The following is a 12,177-nucleotide window of genomic DNA, read 5'->3' on the forward strand; positions in this document are numbered from 1 at the left end:
TGATCTCTGCTGCATCGTGCTGCACCACTAACCTGGAGGTGTGAGTATCCTTGATGAATATGGATACACCCCCGCCTTTTGTGTTTCGGTCAGGGTTCTGTGGCAGAAAGGTATGGTATGAGTTATGGCCTGGTAGTGCTGGGGTGCTCTCTGGAGCCTTAAACCAGGTTTATGTTACTGCACAGATATCAATGTTCTCCATACTGAGGAGTGCATCGAGTGCGTGGATTCTGAGGTTTAGACTTCTGGCGTTGAGTAGCATTACCCTCAGTTTTTGGTTACTTGTGCTATTGGGATATTGTATATGTAAATATATAAGAAATGCTACACTTAACTGTAAATGTCATTGTACATCTAATACTGTACATTTTAATGCATGCAGACTTGTAAAGCTTTCTTCTTATAACTAAACAGATAAGCAGATAAATTTATGCTTTAAGCAGAAAAATGATTACTCAAGAATCTCACTTGGTAGTACAACTTTATATACATCTCAGTTACTCTCCGCTTTCACAAGTTCTGTGTTGTTACAGAATATCATGATGAATTATCTTATCCAAAAGAAACAATTAGCACCAACACTTTATTCATTACTGTAGATTTACCATAGTTAAGGAATATTGTCTTAAAGAGCACTGCCAGGTTTCACACTGTATCAACTACATAATTACATAGTACCTTCCTTACCCAACACTTGGTGCCATGACACAACCACCATCCAATTGTGTTTTCTCACACCAGCATCCTGGAACCTCATCATCATGGGACATGCCCAGATTATGTCCCATCTCATGAGCAAGAGTCGATGCCACACCAAAATATTTTTTGCTGTGATCCTATAAAATGAAACAAATATTTTGCAGACATCATGACAGATGAGTAGAGATAATACCATTGTATTTAACTCTGTGCTTTCTGTGTCACATCGACACTGGGCACCATGGTCAAGCAGGAGCACAATTATGTATAATAATATCTTGAATGGACAGCAATGCTAGTCTGTGAATGCCTGTTATCAGTTTCTGATACCCTTCATAACTCTTAGGCTAAGGTACCCACCCTTGCATATTATCTTTCATAACTATGCTACTGCTTGGAATCATAATGTTTCTCAGCTCTGCGGCCTTCTATCTAATAATTATGTACCCTATTCTTATATCTAATAAATGCTCTCAGCATTCATTCTTAGTCTTACCTAGCAACACACTTGTACAATACCTGAACTTAGCACCTAACTTATATATCACTCCTTCCTAGTCACATTTCAAAGGTTCTATGATACAGTGTTGATAACACCAGTACTTCTGATGATTGCAGCTAAATTTATTTTAAACAGAGATCTATTCCTTGTTTTTTAGTACCATACCAATATAATAGTACACAAGAGATGACTGTCTCTCACATGCATGCACCCATCTGTAAGCAGGAAATCGTGCTGCTAAGTGATCGGCATATAAAGACGGGTGCTGTAGGACTGCAGTGTGTACATTTCTTTATATTTGCATGAAGGGTATCATTATTTTGGGACATGTATGCTGGAATACATCTGGTGAACTGGTTGCATTCCTTATCATGGGAAGATTTAAAAAAACAAGTTACTTTAAGAGAAAACTCTACCTTAGAACTAAAAAAACATCTATGTTTTCACTCTAACTTTGTTTTCTGAGATAATTTAACACCTCAAAAATCACTCTGACTGCTTCTTATAGAAGTGTAATATTTTTGGCAAAATGGTTCTCAATGGGGCTTGACATATCAATGTGATCTTGTTTTTCTTCAAGCCTTTCTCTTTCCCATAATCCATTTCAAGTCTGCTTTACATGAGTCATGCTAGACATAGGGAGGTAGTGGTCTATTCCCATGCCACTGACATATAATAGAATTAATGTCAGTCACTATCATCTTATATACTGTCTGTAACAGGACTGCTTCTTTTATTTTTCAATGACCCTCTTTTTACAGTATACAAAGGAGTTAACAGGTGCAACAAAAAGTAGCTAAATTGCAGGACTTTTTTCAAGGTATCTTTTTGTATAACAAGATGAATTGATAGCCCCCTCCCCTCACATTTTGGTAATGTATTGATACTTTACAAGAATTACAAGAAAAAAATATTTCCTGACTTTTCTCTAAATGTCACAGATATCTATGATACTACATTTAAGTAATTTAAAAATGTAAAGTAGTATAAACAGCAAACATTTAAAGTTTAAAGCATATCATTTCAACACTGTGATACAGCTTATGTAAATTTGTCAAAACAGGTTAAAACTGCCTTTGAACCACTGACTGATCTAATTGCTTTGTTTTGCTATGAAAGGCATGTCTTCATCAGAAGCAGCTGTTAATCACTGTAAGTTCTCTTCCTGTCTGCAATAAAGGCAATGGACAACAGATTTACACACCTCTGTCTTTTTTACAGCAGCTGCTGAGATTCTGACATGATTAGGACTAATCACCCATATAACATTGTCACCAGTACCTGGCTGCAAATTTCTTTTTATTTGTGGTATGTCATGCAAGCATAGACAATTTCCTCTGCAAATTATGTGAAAAGTTAAGTTAAAGAAAAAATGTACAGTCTTTCCCTTCCTTTGATTCCAAGGGAAGGAAATGAAAGTTGTATAAAATACATGCAGGTATCAGGTACTTACATAACACTGTAACCATACTGTAGAGAGAAACGCAACCTAAGAGTTGAAGTAAACTGTAAGAGAATGTGGAGTTTTTCTTTAAAGAAATAATTTCAGAGAGAGATGAAGAGGGTCAGTTTTGACAATTCAAGCTTATTGCATGTCAAATGGCATACTGGTTCATGAATTGTGCAGCTACAGTGTAAAAATTAAAATTAAAGGTGGTTTTAAAACATTCTATGCTATCTAAAATTTATTTTTATTTAAAATAGCTTTTCATAAAGCAAAATTCAATAATATTATTATAACAAAATCAACATTCTTTCTTCCATATTACAGTTCTTTTAAGCCATATTAATAATCACAGACTAAGCTACCTACTTTGTTCACAGCTCACCATATTTGTATGTGTCTGCATGTATTTCAGGTCCTAAATGTCCAGCTGTTGTACATATAGCACTCTTGGGGTTAGCCAGGCATACATCATATACACCAAGGTATCTATTGTTTTTAAATTAAATGTTTTTGTGCAATGAGATGTGCTAGACTTCAAATTTGAGATTTAAACTTTAAAATATTTTATAACACTTTATCGCTATGTGTTTTATTAACCTGGAGCACATTTCCAAAAATCCTGACTATGCACCCTGGTCCTATCCACTGCCAATACAGTGTTGTGTCTATTTATTTATTTTACATTTGTTAACCGGGAAAGTCCGACTGGATACATATCCATTTTCAGCTGAGGCCCAGGGAGAAAAGCTCCATGTTATGAAAGAATTTAGTAACAACAACAATAAAAATGTAGGTATTTAGTAACAATAAAAATGTAGGTTACAATATATCTAAAATTTAGCAATAGCTCTATTTACAAAGGTTTAGTAACAATTAAAGAAAGACAAATGCAGGTTGTAATGATCTCTAGAAAGTTAACAATAGGTCAAAGACAAAAGTCTTAGGTTACATATAGATAGGACATAAAAAACATTGTCTTTGAAGCAGTGAATACAGATAAATCAATCTTTTAAGAGAGGTTTGTCTGTAAGATAAGCATTTTCAGTTAGAAAGCAAGGAAGATAAGAAAGAGAAGCTTATTTAGGTTGGAGGGATTATAATTAGTGTGGGCAGAAATAGTAAATTATAGAGGGGGAAAATGGTAATCACATCTGTAAGTTTGGTTTAAAAAGTTTGTTGGTGTGTTTTTGGGTTAGTTGGGGTTTTGATAAGAGCACGACTATTTTTTGAATACCTCAGTATCATTTTTGTATAGTTTAGTCGGGGTTTAGACATGGGCATAGCCAGAGTCTGTGCATGTATGTCTTTAGAGATATTTTGAATTGAGCCAAGGAGCTGTTAGAGATTATATGTGGAGGAAGGGAGTTCCATTTTTTTCCAGCAGAGTTGGAAAACAAAGAATCTCTAGCTGAGTTGTTTGTTTTGGTTGTTTGTACTAGCATTCTGCTGGATGAGCGGAGGGATGTTAGGTTGTTATAGGGGGTAATAATTTTAGTTAGAATCGGGGTACTGGTAGGTTGGTAGAGGATTTTATAAATGACTATGAGGTGGTTATAGTATATTTGATTGGGTAGTTCTAGCCAACCTAATTTGTGAAGATTATGACAATGTTTAATCACATTGTTTTTGGATAAAGAAAGCTCCATATTCAAACAACCAGATGATAAATCAGTACAATACTAAATAAAGACAATGCAACTTATAAAACTTGAGGAACTGAGAGAAAAGTGAAAGGATTTTATAGTGGATGATATCTTTGTGACCTATGACCTGCCTTTGACCTTGAAGGAGTTCCTAGTGGTTAACAAACCAAGAATCCCAGGGATCTTCGGTATTCAGAAGATCCATAAATTGGTCACTGACCCTCCCCTAAGACCCATTGTGGCACCCACAAGGCCCAAAACAGAATATCTAGCCAAATGTGTTGACTACAAACTCAAATCATTCCCTGAGGACAAACAATACTTACTTAAAGACTCCTGGCATTTTCTGGAGACCATTTCTGGAATTACATTTTCAAAAGAGGTTTTGTTTGTCTCTACTGACATTAAAGATTTATTTTCCATAATCCCTCACAAGGAGGGGTTAGAATGGTTCCATCAAGGAATGGTTCAAGGTACCAGCCTTAGTATGACAGAAACTAGACTGATACTACAATTTATGGAGTCAGTGCTGACAATTACATTTACTATGAGGGTGACTATTATAAACAACATAGAGGTGTGGCTACGGGGGCAGCTTCTGCCCCCGTTTTTGCTAAGATGGTCCTATGGTTTTGGGAAACCTCTATGGTTCTGAATTCACCCTTTTCTTTAAAGTTGGAAGTCTATTTGAGGTACCTGGACAACAATTTATCTAGTGGAAGGGTGACTTGGAAGAGTTCAAATCATTCATGGATTACTTAAATCACCCTACTGACTTCTTAGAATTCACCATCAGTATGACAAACAGACCATAGACTTTCTTGAATCACATTATATAAGAACACTAAGTACCACAGGTATGAATCTAACATATTTAGAAAGAACACCTTTTCAAATGCATAGTTGCATTTTGACAGTCAATACCCCATCTGGCAAAAAAAGAACTTAGTGAGGGGACAATTAATTAGACTCAGCAGACTGATTTCCGATGACACACAATTTCAATCAGAGGTCAAGATATTGTCTGATATGTTCAGAAACAGGGGTTAACTCCAGAATATGTTAGATGACATTAGTCGATTTGTTATGGAACATCGGAATTCCCACTATGGTCCCATTATTAGACAGTCTAAACATCTGATAGGCACAAAGAATACCCAAGAGCAAAATGTCAGTTTGAGTCCTGGTGACCACTCAAAGGCACTGGTTTTACCATGCAGTAGAGATATTTACTCTTTAAAGAATGCTATCCGTGGTCATTGGTGTACTGTCTTTGGAAACCTTGGGTTAACCAACAGGCTGGGGGAGCACCCCAGATTTGTTTTTAAGAATAACAAAAACTTCAAAACATTATTTGAATTTAGTGGAAGCTGCAAAGATAAATTTACTAAAAACTGAGGGATGAAATGGCAGTTTCCCAGTACATGGTTTTCCAAGACTGATTACAGTCAAAGGCAGATTTGATTGTAACACAAAATGGGTAGTTGTATATTGTCTTCTGTTCATCTTGTTAAGCATTTTATGTTGGGAAGACTGTTGGACCTTTAAAGACAAGAATTTGTCAGCATTTATACGCAATCAGTAAGGCACATCAATTCAATGTCCTTTATAAACATTTGTTGCAATGTGATGACTTTAAAAAGTTTTCTTTCACTATTTTGCATAAAGTAGAACACTTTGAAAGAGGTGGTGACTGGGAAACATTTGTTGAAAAGACAGAGCTCCACTGGCAAATTTTACTGAATGCCACCCCCCAGGCATTAATCATATCTATTAAGCCTGTTTTGAAAATCATATCTAATCGCCTGTCTTAATGTGGCAAGGCCAAGGACATTTGTAATTTTCAATACTTTTATATGTATATTTTATGACATAATTTTTATGACATCCACCAACTGTTTTTCATTTTATTGTTATGAAAGCTTTTAAATGTATATATTTTTTATAGAGTAATTATTTGATGGAACATTTATTGGCATATATTTATTTTATGCAACATATTTTATGTAAGTATTTTTAAGTGTGTACTTCTAGAGCTACTTTTAGTGTGTATTTAATAAACATTTGGCTGGGATTTTGGTGAGGCGTTTTTTTTTTTTTCAGGATTTTATAATATTAAATGCCTTAGCATCTTTCAAAATAAACAAAACTTTGTTAGAAAAAAGATTGACTAAGTGAGTAACTGTTGATCCTTCACCCTTATAGACTAAAGGCTATAAGGAGGGGTAGACAATTTCCCCCACTTGCCAGGGGAGAGGATCGTTGTGGAGTTATAGTGTTATGAGTTGTGCGACTGTTACCTGAGTTACCAAAGTGAAAATAGCTGCTTTGCTCAGAACGTTTCAATGAAATTTGCTTTCTTTTGATCTTCATATGTGTGTTTGTTATCAGAGAAGGTAGAAGAGCCATACAGAAGACTCTGGATCCATAAAACAGAAAGATGACTGCTGTCATTACTATAGGATGAGGCAACCTGGAGTAATAAACTGCAAGATGATTGTGCTGGTGTGAAGCAAACAGTACTGTCTCTAGACAGCGTCACTTCTTTACTATGTTTAGGAACAAAATTATGTGTAGGACCCCCTATTTAAAAATAGACTTTTTCTGGTAAGAGTGCTTACTTCTTATTCTGCTAACTAAAATTTAAAACCCAGCAGCCCTTGATCAATAAGCTACTTGTTGGCCAATGTCCACTTGCCCAGCCTGGATTACCCATGAAAGTTCTATTGAGAAAAAGCTAAATATAGGTTCACTGATAAAATGTAGCTTGGAAGTGAATGCTACGATGGTTATGAGAAGACTGGACATCCTATGTAGCCAGAAGACAAGGTGAAACAGCAGTGCAGTAAAGTCACTTGTTTTGGAGTCCAGAATTTACTACTCAGAAGAAGGACAGACTAGAAATGGTGTGTGAAATGCAGTGAGAGAGAGTTTTCTGAAAACATTGAGATGTCATCAGAATTAGTGACAGACTTACGGTAATCAGACTCCAGTATGAACATAGGGCAGTATTCATAATTTCAGCCTATGCTGCACAGCAGGTGTATGATGGTGAGGAAAAGAAAGCATTCAGGCAGCAGTTGCAGGGCCTATTGTATAACAAAGGACAACATGAGCTGGTGTTGATAATGGGAGACCTGAATGTTAATACTGCAACACACAGAACAGGATACGAGAACTATGGGGCAACAGAAATAAAGAAGTCATTCTAGACATTTGCTTGGCAAATGGCTTGATGGCAATCAATATGTAGGTCAACAAAAGAGACCCACAAGTTCTTATACAAGCGTGCTCAACATGCAACTCAGGTAGTAGACTTCCTACTAGTAAGGAAAAGGCATTCTGGTATAATCAGAGATTGCAAAGTCAACCCCAGTGAAACTGTCAGCTGCAGTTATAAACCACTGGTGGCCACAATCAGCTGCAACCAGTGCTCATAGAATGTTCTAACCTCAAAAGAGACTAAGCTGAAGACTTGGAAGTTGACTGGAGCAGAAGCATAGGAGTTCAAAGAAATACTTAGGGCTTTAGCACCTTAGAAAAGGAAGAAATAGATGGACTCAAAGAAGAATGGCAGCATCGCCAATGAGCATGTGTGAAGGCCACAGAAGAAACATACATTTGAATCAGCTACTGAAATAAGGTACTTAAGGAAATCTGTTGGCAGAATGCAGAAATCCAGGAAGTTATCAAAAGAAAGAAGTATGGTGGAAAACAGAAAAGATGGATCAGGCTAAAAAGGCGTACTGAATGGCAAACAAAGAGGCTAAGAGAGCAGTTACCACATCAAATAAATTAAAATGAGTACAAACAATAGAGATGTCATGGTAACAAATGGGGGAACATAAGAAGGTAGAATTGAGATAGAGGAGAAAATGGAACAGGTTAACAGCTTCAAATATGTGGAAGGCATGACTGAGGAGAAGGGAAGTCTGAATCAGTAGGTTAAAGCTAAATTCAAAGAGGCTGCTGCCACATTTCAGAGAGTGTCAGAGTTGTATGTTACAGAAGAATGCCAAGGAAGCTGAAAAGCAAGGTGTAAAAAACAATGGCACAACCAGTGCTTCTGTATAGCAAAGAAACCTGGGCAGTGAAGCCAGAACATTTGTGGAAGCTTGAGTGATAGAAATGAAGTGCCTGAGAAACATGGTCAGGGGGAACATATTATGGTGATTTGGTCACATGGGCAGAAAAGCAGAAAATGATTTCTTGAAGAAGAACTGAAAGTGACGGGGGAAAGCAAGAGAAAAGAACATCCAGCCAACAGATTAATCTATTGCATGAAGGAAATCCTGCAACAGTCAGGCACAATGGTCAACAAAGGCAGGAGAATAGTGCTAAATCAAGGAAGGTGGTTACAGTGGACAGGACACCATACCTCATGCAGAGAAATGGAGAAAAGGGGGTTGATGATGATGATTTAAAGAATCAACATTGTCAGGGGAATTTGAAGTCTGTTGACATGTGGTATTTCGTGGTCACTACCACAAGTGTTTTTGGTATCCATCCATGCTTTTTGCGTATTGTGAAACTCTCTTTTTATAAAACTACTGTTAGTTAATTTGCCTTTGGTAAAAAGATCACTTTTTGAAGGGTAATTTATATTAAAGAAATGGATGGTGAAAGATTTGTGAATCCTTCTCTGCTCCATTTTAACATTTCTTACAATTTTTGCAGAACTTTCAGAGATGGTAAATTATGTTGTTGTTGTGTCTTTCGGCTTTTTAATGATACAGAACCTTATTGCAGGGAAGTTTTAAGAATCTTAGCTTTTACATCTCTAATAATAGTACCAGATGCCACAGCAGCTGAAAACAATGCCACTGGCAACATGAAAGGCATATTTATTCATTTTGAACCTACTTTATGTACAGTTTGTGTCAGTTCAGCCCAATCAACAATCTACTTCAAAAGATCACATTGATGCCATGCCATGTGGTTATGGGAGGATCTGGTGATATACAATCATGGCACCTATTAAAGCTGAAATATACAAATAAAGAACTCTACTTTTTCTATATTTATGCATTTGTAATCTCTGAACACAAAGATATCTGACCTTTGGATGCCAACAACTTTGATGTCTAAAGGTCATATCTTGTTCTGACATCTGACTGGCTGGCACACAGTCCTAGGGTATAAGCACCAAGATTATTGAGAATATACTTTGTAAAGGAGTGAGTGAAACACTAGGCATATCTGGAGCTAAGCTCACTATGCCAGCAGGCAACAGGACACTGGATATCTTAAGAATAAGATTTTTTTTTTAATAATGCCTTCATTTTTTCAACACTTTTTTAAATGTTCTCAATTTGTCTCTGAATTTGAACAAACTTTTTTCCCCCATAAATGTGACAGAAGTCTATACCGTCCCTTAGATTCTAATGAAACAATGAAACTAGCAGGAAGACTAGGAACGCCTAACTAGAATTCACCTTGATTTGTGTGTAGATTAACCTGAATCCCATGAAACTAGCAGGAAGAGTAGGAACGCCTAACTAGAATTCACCTTGATTTGTGTGTAGATTAACCTGAATCCCATGAAACTAGCAGGAAGACTAGGAACGCCTAACTAGAATTCACCTTGATTTGTGTGTAGATTAACCTGAATCCCATGAAACTAGCAGGAAGAGTAGGAACGCCTAACTAGAATTCACCTTGATTTGTGTGTAGATTAACCTGAATCCCATGAAACTAGCAGGAAGACTAGGAACGCCTAACTAGAATTCACCTTGATTTGTGTGTAGATTAACCTGAATCCCATGAAACTAGCAGGAAGAGTAGGAACGCCTAACTAGAATTCACCTTGATTAGTGTGTAGATTAACCTGAATCCCATGAAACTAGCAGGAAGAGTAGGAACGCCTAACTAGAATTCACCTTGATTTGTGTGTAGATTAACCTGAATCCCAGCATTTGGTGGGCTATTGGGTGCACTTGGGACAGTAAGCCCAGTGGTATCCATGTCCTACTCCTCTGTAGTTAGATGTTTCCAAATGTTCTGAATGTTGTAACTATGTTTTTGTGGACCACTGATATTTCTCTTTTACCGTGCATATTGCCCTTATGTTGCCCTACAGTTTTGGCTGCTACTACTACTGCCGCAAGAAAAAAGCTAAAGTCGAATCAATGTCCTGTAGTTTTCTTTTTACATTCCTTAAATATTATTTCATTTTATCCCTCCTTATTACCATCATGGCTTAAGATTGGAATCCCGCATGCCAGAGATGTCCATTTAGTAAAAAAGCTTACCATGAATCCTGTTATCTAGTTTTCAAATAAAAAGACCAATTTTTGCATTACTGAAAAGACAGACAATGGGACTTCTTTGCTGAGAAATTCTTAACCTTGAAAAAAATAAGTGCTAGAACAGGTAGTAAAAACAAACTGGATACAACACACTTCTGATGAAGTTTCTTTATTGTAAGAGATGAAAGCACTCAGTAAAATATTTGGTAATCAGAATTGCTTTGTTTCTTTCAGCCAATTTTTTTTGTACTTTGCCTAAGTGTCAAACTGCAAAGGAAGAGGTCTGTTGTATCCAAATTCTTAACCTTGACCACATATCCACTCCCATTGTAAGAAAAAAAGGCAAAGTCATCGTACCTCATTCACTGCTCCAGAGTCTCCTTCACACATTGCAAACTTTGTTGCCAGTCCAACTGTAGAACCTTCAAAATTAACTGCACTGAAACATTGAACAAAACAGTCATATACTGAGATGTGCAGGAAAAATCAGTTCATATCAAGAACGCAGCACATGTCCAGTACAAATAAGATTTATGTGTATTTTCTGGCTTAACAACGACACTGGAAAAAGATGTCTTAATCATACATCTGCAGATAAAACAACAATAAGAACATTTCTACATGCATTTCTCAACTTATACATCTTTGAATCTGTTAAAGAAATTCAAAACTTAGAATTTTATTGATTCATCAACAATATTGAGTTTCACAAGCAGAGTATTTTCCAAAGCCCCAAACTCTCTAACCTTCTTAACTATTTATAGTCACTCCAAGGATGCTGTGAAATCTTGCAGTTTCTGCGATTAGTGAAATGTCATGTTTTGGGTTTATGAGTTTAACAGTAGCAATCTGAATAACTTGACATACAGAAAAGCATATATCGTCACAATATATTCCATGAGCATAGCATTATACTGTAATTTAATTAAACTGAAATTAACACTTGCTTTTTTTAATAAAAGGTTTTGCTAAAGAAAGAGAGTAGGGGGTGGATATTGATTTCCATATACATGTTTAACCACTCTACTGTCCATCCATCCATCCATCCATCCATCCATCCTCAACCCCTTTTCCCATTTTGCACATGGGATTGGGGTGTCACTTCAGCAGTGACAATCATCTCGAGCCAAGGTTTACACTGCCGGGTCGTCCTTTCTAGAAAGCAAACAATTCAGTTTGATGAGCTGTGCCACTGCGATATATGTGCAAAATTGTAATTTTACAATTTATGCAGTACCTAATAGGATTATATAAAAAAATTAAAGCAAAGAATGACCTTTGCTTCTGAAAGCTAAGACACAAGCCTTTAGATTAAATTATTTGACAGCATTCCCTGCATCTTATTTATTGCAGTAGTAGATTCTTGAAAAGTATTTCTTGCTGTTAACAATTACTTTCAGCCATCCATTTTCAGTACCACTTAATGTCATGTGGATTAAACATCTATCCTGGCAAGTAAGAGATAATTGTGTACCATTTTTAAATGGATACAATCAGTATAACATACCTACTTTGCTGCAAACCATCCGATGCAGTATTACTTGATGTTACTGTTTGAGATACAGAACAGAAGGATATGCTTCCTCTTTTCCAACAGGGTAAAATATGAGTCTTACAGGTATTATAAAATGAGCACCC

General features: G+C 36.4%; 1 protein-coding gene across 2 annotated transcripts in view; it reads right to left on the reverse strand.

Moving 5' to 3' along the window:
* LOC122789351 (disintegrin and metalloproteinase domain-containing protein 8-like) overlaps window positions 1-12,177 on the reverse strand; it is a 688,349-nt gene that overhangs the window by 247,482 nt on the left and 428,690 nt on the right. For both annotated transcript variants that reach the window (XM_044056732.1, XM_044056731.1), the window contains exons 10-11: window positions 10,897-10,978; window positions 688-836 (exon numbers count right to left, since the gene is read on the reverse strand). In XM_044056732.1, coding sequence (XP_043912667.1) covers window positions 688-836; window positions 10,897-10,978 — 231 coding nt within the window. The remainder of the gene's footprint in view (window positions 1-687; window positions 837-10,896; window positions 10,979-12,177) is intronic.

This window comes from Protopterus annectens, chromosome 14.part0 (genome assembly GCF_019279795.1).
Source record: "Protopterus annectens isolate FY-2018-M chromosome 14.part0, PAN1.0, whole genome shotgun sequence".
Taxonomy (NCBI): domain Eukaryota; kingdom Metazoa; phylum Chordata; order Ceratodontiformes; family Protopteridae; genus Protopterus; species Protopterus annectens.